Below are 13,732 nucleotides of genomic sequence, written 5' to 3' on the forward strand. Positions count from 1 at the left end.
TTTTATCCATTATAAACATTATACAAATTTCCAATATTTTACAGAGTAAAAAATCACTTTAAATATAATTTGATAACCACCATTCAACCATTTAATGTGTCACTTGGAAATTCATTTGTAAATTGGATAAACTCTATTCAGGTCTTCACAATTTAATATACAGGGTACATGACTGGGATGATATGGTTAGTTAATGGACAATATTAGGTTTGTTCACCAGTATCAGCTTAATAAAGCATTTCCACAGTAGTTTAGGTTTAGAGGTGGGTTTTTGTGAATGGTCAATGATGATGGTTTTTGATATAGGGGGTTGGACAGCAAACTCTACCTATTAATAGGAGCACGTCGTAGACTGGGCTTAGTATGTTCACACTTCATTTAGGTCACAGCAGTGCTCTAACTTGCTTCCTTTTACCGGAGACAGGGTGATGAATTTGCTGTAAATAAATGAAATAGATGGTGGGGTAATATATAAATATATGTATGTTATATATAATTTATTATTAGTTTAAAACAATTTATTATTAGTTAAAAATGATTTTCAAAAATTACAGTCATGTTTATTTATTGTAGAAAATTGAGAGAATACAGTTTCATGAAAAGAAAAAATAATAAATTACTTCATTACTACCTCAAGTGGAAATAACCAAAGTTATTATTTTTCTATATTTATTCTTTCTGTATAAAATGCTTAAATGAATACCTTTTTACTTGTAAAAGCTTTTTTGTGAGCTGCTTCTTTCAGTTAGTATTACACCATGAGCATGTCCAATATTCTTCTGCAACATCACAGAGTTCACCTTTTTTGTAGACCACATGATGTTTAGCAAATTCCCTTAATATGAGAAGCTTTGTGTTGATGTATTTGTGATAAATGTGAGGCATGCCCTTTGAGCAAATCTTTACACATCACATATGTCCTTAAGTTTCTGGAAGTATAGCTGTTGGGTCAAAAGCCACGAATTTTTTTTTTTTTTTTTTATTAATTTTGTACCAGGGACTGAACCAGGGATGCTTAACTACCTACATTACATTACCAGCTCTTTCTTTCTCTCTCTCTTTTTTTTTTTTTTTGAGACAGGGTCTTGCTAATTTGCTTAGGGCCTCGCTAAGTTACTGAACTTGCTATCCTACTGCCCCAACCTTCCAAGTTGCTGGGATTACAGGCGTGCACCACCATACCCGTGAACATTTTTAATAGCTCTAGAAATACTATTCTTAAAACAAATCACTGTACCACCAGCAATACATTGAGTATATTTTTACACACTATACTGAAAACACCATTAAAAAAAATCCCAGTCTACATTTTCTTCTTGTAATTGTAGTTGTCACATATTTCTTTGATCATCAGAGCAAATATTTTTCATTTTATTGCCTACTATATTTGAATTTCTTCTTTGTCTAAAGTACTAAAAATTGTTAAGATAAACAAGGAACGAAGATGCAACTTTTGTGAAATTGTCATTATTATATTTCTTCTAAAGGAAGGAAAACAAGATCTTCTGTGGTAACAAATTACTTATGGAATGAAAAACAAATTAACAGGATAAGACACCTGGGCCCACTAGGCACATTTCCATGATGCTTGTCCCCAGGGTACAAATGGAGTTATGCCATTTCTGGTCTTCATTTTAGTTCTGCTAACATGAGTCCCTGATATGTTCTAGCTCACTGTACTAAGGACAAGTGAAATGAAGAACACCAGCGGGATACTCTTAATGTGACTTCTGCTCTATTAAGGCAGAAGCTCTAGACGGTTGTATCTAATTGCATACTGCAGAGCTCCACCTGGATTGGCTATGGAATTTCAAATCTAGCATGTTCCAAACTCAATCTATCTTGTCTTCAATCTCTTCCTCCCTCTGTCTCCTTGGATAGTAGCACAATAGTTTACCCACAGAGTAACAATTCTCAAGACTTACATTTTCTTTCTTATTATCTTTTACTGTTGACCTCTATTTTCTCTAAAAAGCTCTTTGATTCAGGCTTTTATAATGTTAATCACTCAATAAATATTGAGTCTTTACTCAGTGCCTGATCCTCTTCTAAGTACAAGGAGAGCAAAGATTGGAGGAAAGTAGACAAAACCTTGCCTGTTGAAGGAAGTAGGGAGTGGCCGGTGACCCAGACCATAAGTAAATAATAAATTAGGATTCAGGGGACAATTTTGAGGATGATTTAAGGCTGTCTGATGAGGAAAAATTTAACCTAAGGCTTGCAGAGAAGGGGCCACTGTGGGGGTTGAGACTAGCTCTGGGACAAGGGGTGTGGTAAGCCTGGGAGGTAGGGGAGCTTGGCAGGCCCAAGGAGCAGGAAGGCAGCCAGGTTGGCATCAGAGGAGAGCAGTTGGCAGAGGGGAAACCATATTTGGATGCCATGTAAAGAAGTCTGGATTTTATATTATTTTAAGCATAATGGAAATTCTATGAAAGTTCCTAGGGACAGAGAAAAAAAATGTGAGTGAAGATTTTCAAGAACACTGTGGCTATTCTGGGAGAACAAGTGGTCATAGGGGCAAAGGTGGAAACAGGGGGATCATTTAAAAGGCCATTGTGGTGGCTCATTTGATGACTAGACCAGGGTGATGGCAGTGGAGATGAGAACTGGATAGATCCAAACTCAAAGGTAAGTCATCCCTGTCCTCAATCCTGGAAGACACTTGTAAGTGACCTGCCAAAGTTCCCCATCCTCTATAAAATATGATCACAGACCCTCAGGGCACCTCGAATGCTTGTGGCTAGTGGGCTCCTATTTGGAGCACTTGGAACTGTATGAATACCAAGAATCAGTTTTGTTTCCAAATTTGTGTATACCAGCTCTATTTAAAATTAAAATTTAAAAAGTGTTTATTTACTAAGAGCACATGAATTAAATGGGTACAAAGTATCATTTCTAGGGAAAACTAGGTCAGCTGATTTGGAAAGACTTGGTAAAAGGATAGGCCAGAACACCATTACAAGATTGATAAAAGGAAAAATAGGCATTCTGTCATAGATTCTTTCATGTGTGTCTCCAGCCTTCATTCTACAGACACCAAAGCTGGAACCTGAGAATGCATCGGGGTACACGAGAGTCGGAAACTCAGTAGTGAAACTGTTATCAAAGAAAGGCCTCAGACCTTGATTAAAAAATTGGCAAGTGAATATATATTTATGTAAATTAGGTTATGTTCCTCTCAGACTTGTCAACATCAGGTAAGAGAGCAGCTGCTCTGTCTGGAGCTAGAATTGATGCAACAGTGGACTAACAATAACATGTGTCACTTGCACAGGCTGCAGTTCACTTCTACTTGGTATTCCCCTCTGTTCCACCTTTAAGGAACAGGTAAAGTGACTTTTTGTTAATCTTGGTCATTTCTGGTTCTCACATCCCTGTAATTCACTATGCATCCCCCTATTACCACTTTTGCCACAGTGAGGAACAACTTTATCCCTGAAAAGAGTTTTAGAAGTCAAGGAAACCTTGATGTATTTAACAGACATTTCCCGTTAGCTTAAAAGAGAAACAAATTTTCTCCTTTTCCTTTTGCTAACAAAATATAAGATACTATCCCAGGTGGATGCCCCGTTTTTTAATCGATCTGCCAGCATAAAATACAGTATCACTCTGAACTCCTTAAAGAGATCATGTGTTTCTTTTATTTTTATAACTCAGTACCAACAAATAATGAAGGCTCAATGTTTGTCGAATGAACAAATAAATAAGCAATGTAATCTTTTGAACTGAGAAATATCTTTGTAAACATTTAATGATGTTACATCCCTACTAAAGTTTATGGACCACACTCTACCCCGCCCCACATCAATTCATTTGTTGAAGCTTTAGTGTGGCTCTATTTGGAGATGGTATCTTGAAGGGATTAAGGTTAAATGAGGTCATTAAGGATGAGAGCTTGATCTGAGTGAATTGGTTTTATAAAAAGACATACCAGAATGCTCACTTGAAGCTCGCACAAAACAAATAAGACATCACTTGAACACGTAGTGAGAAGGTGGCTGCTTATAACCTAAGAAAAGACCTTGGAATGAAACTTATCTTGTCAGTGCCTTGATCTTGGGACTTCTGGACTTTAGGTCTATGAGAAAATTTCTGTTGTTTAAGCCACCCTGTCTGTGGCATTTTATTATGGCAGCCCAAGCAGACTAGTATAGGTAAATATAAAAAATTACACACTTTGTCTCCGACATATATTGTTTGCAGAAGAAGTCTCAGAAGTAAGGGAGCTTTGGTATGTCAAATAGATATTCCCTCCCTTTTTAGCTTTCATGAAAATATTTTTTTTCACTTTTTTTTTTTGCTAACAAAATGTCCAGTATCATTATAGATAAAAAAGCTGTTTTGTACAATTTTTTTCTCCCTTAAGTTCACAATCTACAGCCCAAATTTAAGATGGTTTTTATCTTGATGTAGTTAATAACAAACCCATAACTTAGGGTGATTTAACTAGTAGTCTGAGTCTCCGTGATTCTTTTCGCTCCTGTTTGTCACATGTCCTCTGACCATCATCTGAGGTCAAAATGACAAGGAAGGGATGAGGTTATATCCACAGTATGCCTGCCCTCTTATAGGAAGACTTCCTGGAAGCAACTAGCAGACTCCCATTTGTCTCATCGACCATAACGGTAACACAGGCTCAAATCTATCTGTAAGAGAAGTTGAGAAAATAACATTGCTTTCTGATTCCTGTCTTGGTGGTGGCAAAGCAGAACTACAAACACATTATCTGTTGTGTTAGCCACTGAACAGTGTCTGTTGCCTAAAGAAAACAGACGTTTGGACTAGCAGCTGAACTAATTCTGGAGAAAGTCCTCCAGAATTTCAGGCTTAATAATCCAATGGAGGAGCTCACATTTCATACTTTAGCAAAGGCCTCTAGTTGTGATTTGACTATTGCTATTACCTCTGATTACAATTAGCTAGGTTGCAAACATTACATTAGGTATCGAAGGTTTATACTTATTCTCACCAGTAGCAATTACAACAAAGAACTACCTGTCATTTACTGGTTGTATTGTTCTTTGTTGTTCTGTGATTTTTCCTGCAAATGACAAACATGATAAAGTGGTGAGGTATATTTGAGACTGGTTAAAACTATGGTCATGAACTTATTCATATTATGCTCTGGTCAAGGACCTACCTACAGCTCATTACTTGCCAGCATTTCTAAATTTGAACTCTGTATTCTTTGATCTGCCTGGTTTTTTTTTTTTTTTTTTTTTTTTTTTTAAGAGAACAGTTTAGCTTTTTGCAATTACTGCATCACTCACTGGTGGTGGTAACTTAGGTTACTGGCTGTGGCTAGTTGTCACCTAAGTGTTGTCCAATATGTCATTCAAATCTTTATCAGGACAAAAATACATGGGCTCTAGTGGAATAACTTAAATAAGGAAAATAACTGGAATTAAGAGAAAATAAAATAAAGCTACAACTACTATTACAAAAGTATAACCCATAAAATCCTACCTACGTAGTAGCTGCAGGCGAACTACAACTTGGCTTAGAGCTGTTCAAAAGGCAAAAAAAAAGGAACAGAGTAAAAGTCTTTTTTTGTCGGTACTGGTGATTGAAACTAGGGGCATTTTACCACTAAGCTCACCCCCAGACCTTTTTGAGATAGGGTCTCTCTAAATTGCTGAGACTAGCTTCAAACTTGTGATCCTCCTGCCTTAGCCTCCTGGGTCTCTGAGATTACAGTGGTGTGAATAATAGCATCTTTAAGATAAAGACAAATCAACTGTTTAGAAGTATAGGTTTCACAACTTATGAGACCTAAGAGAATTGTTCCTGAGTCCTCCTCATAAAGGGTAGACTGTGATATCATAGCTGTCAGCCTTAAAAACATGCACTTCATTTACGTGAAATGTTCAGAACAGGTAAATTCCAGAGACAGAAAGTAGATTCATGGTTGAAAATGCAGGAGGAAAGTCACTAGGGTGGGCCCTAATCCAGTATGACTGGTGTCCTTCAAAGAAGAGATTAGAACAGAGAGGAAATGCCATGTGAAGACAGAGAGAAAATGGTATCTTCAAGTCAAGGAGAGAGGCCTTGTAAGAAACCATGCTGTCCACACCTTGATCTTGAATTTCTAGCCTCTAGAACCATGAGAAAATAATTTTTCATTTAAGCCACCCAGTTTTTGTTCTTTGTTATGACAACACTAGCAAACTAACGTGAGGGATAAAGAAAAAACTTTTTTCCAGTGGTGACCAGGTCTCAGCATTCAGGCCAAGGAGATGAAATTCAAAGTTCCTCAGTGGACACTTTAATAAAACTCTCTAAAAGAGGTCAGCATTAACTATCATGTGCTTTCTGCTCTTTATTCTTGCTTTCTTCCTGGAAGAGGAATACAATGCTGACAGTGAAGCAGTCAAATTGAGATCATGAAGCAACAGCTGAGGATGGCTGAGTGGAAAGAAAAAAGACCTGGAGCCTGATAGTATCAAAGAACCATGATACCAACCTGGAACCATCAAACTCCAGAATAAATCATACCACATGTAGTCTTTGTATTTAGTCCATTTCACTTATAATGTTTCTGAGCTTTGTCCATATTGTTGCATTTATCAGTACTTCATTTTTTTTTGATGACTGGATAATATTTCATTGTATAAATCTTGCTTTGATTAAAAATATTTTTTTTTGTTGTCGGTGGACCTTAATTTTATTAATTTATTTATATGCAGTGCTGAGACTCAAACCCAGTGCCTTATACTTGCAAGGCAAGTGCTCTACCACTGAACCACAACCTCAGCCCTGCTTGCTTTAATTTGAAGAGTTCATTATTATCAAATATTTTTTCAAATATTAATTCTGAGACCCTGGAAAGACAATAAATCAAAATTAAAATTAAAAAAAAACCCAAACACAAAAAACAAAATAAAAACATGCATTAAAAATATCAAGTTTTGATGATCATTTCTGTTTAGAAGTCAACAGCATCAAAACAAAGTCCAATGCAATAAAGGTATTTCTATGAAGAGCTAAAATGTGGACCAAATATGTAGCTCTCTGAAGATCTTCAGAGATAAACTGAAATTCATTTTTTTACCAGTTGGGCAACAAGAATTCCTCTTCCTAAAAGTAATAAAATACATTGCAAAACCAGACAAATGATTTTTAGATCTAAGGCCACTTTTCCCGTCTAATGCTGCAGACAGCTGAACTAGATTATATACAGATGTATTGAGGAACACGGTTTTCTCAAGGTGCATTAAGTGGCTACGTTCAGTGTAGTGAAAAGGTGAAATACATTTTAAAATTTGAAGTTTTATGGTTACAATACTATTATGTGAACTTAATTCTTAACAGTGTAAGTTTCGAGACTGCAAAAGTATCTTCAATTTAGTTACATTTAGCTTTTTTATTAATAATGGTTACATATGAAGAGCACTGCACCTATTCACAAAGATTTTTCAAAGATATCAGTGATATGAAGTATAAGTTCAAAAGGAAAATCAGACTCATTCCACACCTGTGAAATGCAGCAGCCCTTAAACATCAATCAATTTACAGTAATTATAGGGAATAGGGAGGACACATAAAGTGGAAGGGGAAAATGGTATTCAACATCTGAAAACAGCTACTGTTGTAATGAAAAAATAATTTATTAAACAAATATAATAATACTGGGAATAAAATGAATTATAAAAGTAAAAAAGTAAATCTAAATCTAAGTAGTAGTGGTTTACCTAGTCAACACAGTTAGTCTTTACCCAACTAGAACTTTAAATACGAAGTTCTGAAAAGTCCGAATTTCAAAGTATATGGTTCCCTTTAAGATGTGTTGCACTGTAATATCTGAAACTTGGCAACGATCATCTTGTTTTATTAGGCTGAAAATGGTTATGAATTCATATAAATGATTTCTCTTTTTAAGCTTTCTGTAAAGTCTAGAATAATAATTTTAAAATGAATAAGCAGATTCATTTATTATATTCATTTCTGTCTCTAAGGATAATAAACATTTCTAATATACTTCGTGGAAAATATTCTGAGCTTAGCATACCTGTGCATTTTGGAAAGACTTAAAATTTTAGATATGTTGGTAAAAAGTAGTCTCCTTTTAAGAAAAAGATAAACAGCCACAGGATATGTTGATTTATGTCAGGAGAATTTTGAACAACTACATCTTAGTATGTACATTAAGATACTGATAAACTTAGGAAAGAGAAACAAATGAAGACTTATTCTACTTCCTAGTAAATGTCTCTCTGATTTTAGAAAGCTTATGACATTCCACATACCAAATGAAGATTTCAAAATGCTACCATGATTACAATGTATACTGAGAGCAACATGCAAACCAGTAGACAGAAAATAAGTGACTAACTTCATACTATAACAATGAAACAAGGCATTTTCAATAACTGTACACAAAGCTGAAACAAGCATAAACATTTTTCATAAAACTGACTCACAAAACCTAGGAGACTTATAAAAGTGAAATAGTGAAGGCACTACATAATTCTTTCTGCTAACTCCACTTACTAAAGAAATTCACCAATTAAACTTGGCACAAAAGAGTTTAATTTTCATAAAGTGCATCACTTGGTTAAATACATTAAAAAGAAAATCAGCATAATACAGCATAACAACATCTTCACAGACACAGAAATAAAACCACAATGCCACAGGTCAAGCCAGTTAGGAAATATGCAGTGTCTATGGTTTTCTGCTTTCTTTTTTTTGTATAACTCCCAATTTAGAATCTATAATATATTTTCAAAAGAATATACCTTGATTAGAAAAGAGAGGAAGGGTTCTAAAAGAGGAAAACTCACTGAACCTACTGGTAGAGATTTAAGATGATGATGTGGTAAATATACTAGTATAACATATTAATAAACTGGGACACTTATAAAATCTTGATATCAATGAATCCGCTTTTAAAATCAAGGCTATTTTGTCACTTTAGCTATATGATTACAACTCTTCAAAAATTTTCCTTTGGTATTAGAAAGTCATTTTCTTCTTTTAAATGTATTAATATTTCAAATAAGAAATTTTTATTTAGAGATGGCAAACATGTCAACATTTCAACTCAATTCATCTTTACCTTTACTGTGATGTTCACTGATTTAAGCCATTAATGAAAGTATGTCATTTCAGAGATACAAGGAAATATACATCACCCAGATAGTAGCATGCAATTAATTTCCATTTAACTAATGTAATTGGTGATCACAAACACACACACACACACACACACACATACCTGTAGCATTATACAAGCAAAACATCATTATAATTTATGCACAATATTTAAGAATGTAGACCTTGATAACAGAATTCTAACTAGATTTTTTTCAGTGTATTAAATACAAAGCTGGATCAAAGACAATTAAAAGCAGCAGTGAATATATTTCCTATCCCAATAACTTAAAAAAACTTATATGTAAACTTTATACATATACATTCTTGCTCTTTTCGTCAATGTTTCATGGTCCTTTTTTTTTTTCTTTTTTAACAGTATTTGCCACTCTATTCTAAATTTGCTGAAACGTTGAAATGGAGAGCTGCTTGTGTTTTGTATTAGTCTTCTTCAGCATTATATGCCAATTCTGCTACTTCTATCTCTGAGATAGCATTTTCAGGTTCACAAAAACTTAAATGTGGCTTATTATCAGCTCTGTAAAAAAAAGAGAAATATATCAATGAAGGGATTGCTATTTTACTTTATTAAAAACTCTTTTTTTGTTTTTTTTTGCAGTGCTGGGGATCAAAACTAGGCCCTCATGCATGCTAGGAAGGAACTCTACCACTAAGCCACATTTCCCAACCCTTATTTCTCTTTATTATCTTTAAACATTGTTTACCTAGTGGAAAGGCTAGACATTCAATGTAAAAGTAATAAAATATTCCATTACAAAATACATAAATTAGTATATTTAAGTTGTTGTCAGGTAACACTTTTGGAAATATAAATAAAATAAAATAAACAAATATATTTTAAATTCAGCTCTCCAAACTACCATTTACCAATAAAAATCTACTCTGTTGTTACCAGAATACAAAATTTGTTTTCATAATTATAGTTAAACAATTACACTAGAGTATTGACAATTACCTTGGATATATATGCAATAAAAAATTCTATGTACTTTCAAATACATTATCTTTTCATCATTCTATTAAGGCAGAAGGGCAGTGGCTATTATAGTATTCTATTTTTTGAATGAAAAGATTTACAAAACTAACTCTGTCAGAGCCCAGAAATTCAGGCATAGCTTCGAATTAAACAATGAGAAAAAACACAGGCTGATGCCAAAGACAATTTTAGGAAGAACCTGAACACCTATGGTCTTTGCTTGCTCAGCAGAGGCAGGACACACTAACACTGAATGTTTAAAGAATGCACTACAGAGTATTAGAACAATTTCCCTCTAATTATTTAAATGATTAGGCTATAATAAATAAAATATATACCTAGATTCTTCATCCACAACATCTTGATCAACCTCAACTCCACAAGACTCCACTCTTAGGATTTGTCCGCCTTCTACTGCTGATACATACAGTGATTCTTCAGCTTCTAAAGATAATGTTCTAAAGTATGTTAGAGCAAAAAGTTATTTTATATTAATAAAATTGGTATATGTTTATTACTGTGAATATATGTAGCTTTAGTAGTCTCCAGTTGTTGTGTCTAATGCAGTCACTTGGTTAATAAATTGCTTACCTCATATGAGAATCAACGGAGAGATTAGTAGTTAAAAGAATTTTCAGCCTCAATTTGATATATGCTGATGAGAAGGTAAATAAGTATATAGCCCAAGAAGGCTTTCATATGTGAAATGTTGGCATATATGCCCAGAAACAAAGATACCCCTTAGGTTACAACAAATAATGTTTGTCTTTGTTGAAAAGCTAGAGGTTGATTTTCCTGATGTTCCCCATTCCACATATGTTTAGCCTTCTAATTTAAATCAAAAGATGATTTTTCCAATTTACAAAGGAGGCCGACATTCTGTGACTTTAAGAATCAGAAACTTCTGAGATCTTATTAAAATATACAGGGCAGGTAGCCCAGAGTATCAGGAGTAGAATTAGATTACAAAGGCAATTATCACAACACACCTGATTCTACTCTCTAAAGCATCTATGTGAAGTTGCTTCTCACTGAGCAGTTTCTTCAAGGATTCCACCTCTTTTTGTTTTTCAAGTAGTTCCCTCTGTAAATGGTAATTAGTCTCTTCTAAAGTTTCACAGAAAGCCTTAAAAAAACGCAGAAAGAGAATAAAATTACTTACTATGCAGTAATTTTCTTAAGTACATTACTGAATAGCCCAGGAAACAGATCAAAATCATAAGTATATAACCCAAGTGGTTGACTCTCTATACTCATCTTCTTAGGTCTCTATTATCTTGGCTCTCTTAGTCTCTAACTATAAATCCCTTTTGTTGAGAATTACTGCAGTGGTAAGCCAGTGAGACTGAAAGTGGGTACACAATTACCAATAAATTAACAGATTTTTAAAATCATGTTAGAATATGAAGAACAGCCTTAAGCAAACATCCATGAAATTATGAATTTCTAAAAACATACAAATTATCAAAATTGATAACTGAATCAATTGTCAATAATTCAGTTCATTGGTAAGTTCTTTAAAAAATTCTATAGGACTTTTGTTTGGAATTAAAACACATTTCTTAGTTTTGGAAAGTGTTGTCTTCATAGAATTGAATCTTCCTATCAACAGATCTTTGTTTACACAGGTCATCTTATCCCATTTTTATGGATGCAAGCAAAAGCATTAAACACACACACACACACACACACACACACACACACACACACACACATCCTATAACTTCAAAGGAGAAATAGAAAATAACTTTCTTAACATAAAAACAAAGACAATAAACAAACAATTTACAACCACCAATGGCTTACAGTAAACACCATATGCTAATGGGGAAATGCAGGATCATTTCCTTTAAAATTAAGAAGGGAGGAAAATGATAATAACTTCAATTTAACTCCAAGGATCTGGGTTAATACAATAATACAGGAAAATGAAATGAAAGCTATTAAGTACTACAAAATATAAAAATGTAACTGTTAATATTGAGGTGATTATGATTATACAGAAAATCCTAAAGGATCTATAAACTAAAAAAATATTTCAGCAAGGATGTGTCATATGAAATTAATATACAAAATCAATAATGTAACAGTAATAATTTAGATTATAATAAAACACCAATTATGATATCAACAAAATGCTAAGAATAAATCCTGTGACTTTTCTCAGAAGGTTAAGAAAAAATTAAACCTTTATTGAAGGACTTTAAAAGACTTAAGTAAGCAAAGATCTATTGATAGAAAGATTTAATACTATAAAAATTTTTCAAAATTAACCAATAAGTATATTGTAATTCCAAACAAAATGCTAACATGAATTTTTAAGGACCTTACCAGTTGATTCTCAAAGTCACATGGAAGAGTAAACAGCCAATTTCAAAAAATAAGAAAACTCTTGCTCTGCTAGATACCAAGATTATTTATGAAGTTATAGTAATTAACAGTCTCATAGTAAGAAAAGAGGCTATTGAGACTGACTAAAAATAGTCACAATGAGTGATTTATGATTGAGGAAGAATTTTTAACTAGTGAAGGAAGGAGGAACATTTCCATAAATAACATATGGTCATCCATTCGTAAAAAGCTAAGTCAATTAAAGGACTTAGGTTTTTCAAGTGTGAAAAGCAGAAGTTTAAATCTAGTAGAAAAAAAAAATTAAGGAGAATATCTTTATAACCTGGGTTTAGGGAACAAAAAAAATCACAGAAAATATGACAAAGGATGGGAACAGAAAATTCATAGAAGTTCCAAAGAGCTACTAGACACAAAAGTTTTATAAGCCAGCTAGTAATCAAGAAATAAAATGCTGACAATATTCAGTATCAATGAAGACATGGAGCAAGAGGAAAATATATTATGGGTAGAAGTGTAAACTAATATAATAAATTTGGGAATTACCTCAGAACTGGAAAAATCTCCTAGCAAATGATCCTAAAAATTGATTGCATTACTTTTCATAATTCAGACTGCATTCTTTATTTACCTTTCTGAATTTCTCAAAATTAGGAACAAGAAAATTCAGTTCTCAACCTTTAGCATAATTGTAAATTGGAATCTGAGAAAAGAAAAGCTTTAATGATTTTAGATTTAATTATTTGTATTCACATGTTTCTTTAAAACAATTTTTTATAATTCATTTCTAATTGTAAGCTATTCATTAATGTTAGTATACTAAGACTTCATTTTGTTCATAATTATTTTCATACAAATAATAGATTTGAATTTTTCTAAAGGAAGGTAGAATAAATTTAGGTCCTTATCCTTACTCTCCTATTTCAGTGCAGGTACACAAGCAGATAGAAGTGATGGCCTTCAACAGAGAGTAGGAAAAGTAGGTTAGAGATAAGGTTTACTGGACTAAGGATTCCTTATTCTTCAAATAAGCTCAATAATCCCACTCTAAGGGATGTGGATTAATAAACCATTTTGAAATTTTTCTTAAAAGTAGAGGTTGCTTAAGGAAATTTGCAGATCAAGGAGATATATATCTCATTAAGGTCACTGAATATTTTATTTTGAAGGAAAAGAGCACAGAATTTCTTTAAATTTACAATGCAAATAAACAAATCTGTGAGCTAGAGAAGGAATGATAAACAATAATCTTCTTTAGCCGAATGCACACTTAACTTAGAAATCTGACTTTCC

The 13,732-nt window shown here is 33.4% G+C and overlaps 1 protein-coding gene across 2 annotated transcripts in view; it reads right to left on the minus strand.

Moving 5' to 3' along the window:
- Nucleotides 1-7,586: 7,586 nt before the first annotated feature.
- Nucleotides 7,587-13,732, minus strand: part of SNX16 (sorting nexin 16) — a 31,303-nt gene continuing 25,157 nt past the window's right edge. For both annotated transcript variants that reach the window (XM_079105668.1, XM_079105667.1), the window contains 3 exons: nt 11,080-11,216; nt 10,429-10,548; nt 7,587-9,631 (listed from right to left, as the gene is read on the minus strand). In XM_079105668.1, the coding sequence (XP_078961794.1) occupies nt 9,535-9,631; nt 10,429-10,548; nt 11,080-11,216 (354 nt within the window). In that variant the 3' untranslated portion in view covers nt 7,587-9,534. The remainder of the gene's footprint in view (nt 9,632-10,428; nt 10,549-11,079; nt 11,217-13,732) is intronic.

This window comes from Sciurus vulgaris (assembly GCF_902686455.1).
Source record: "Sciurus vulgaris genome assembly, chromosome: 1".
Lineage (NCBI taxonomy): Eukaryota > Metazoa > Chordata > Mammalia > Rodentia > Sciuridae > Sciurus > Sciurus vulgaris.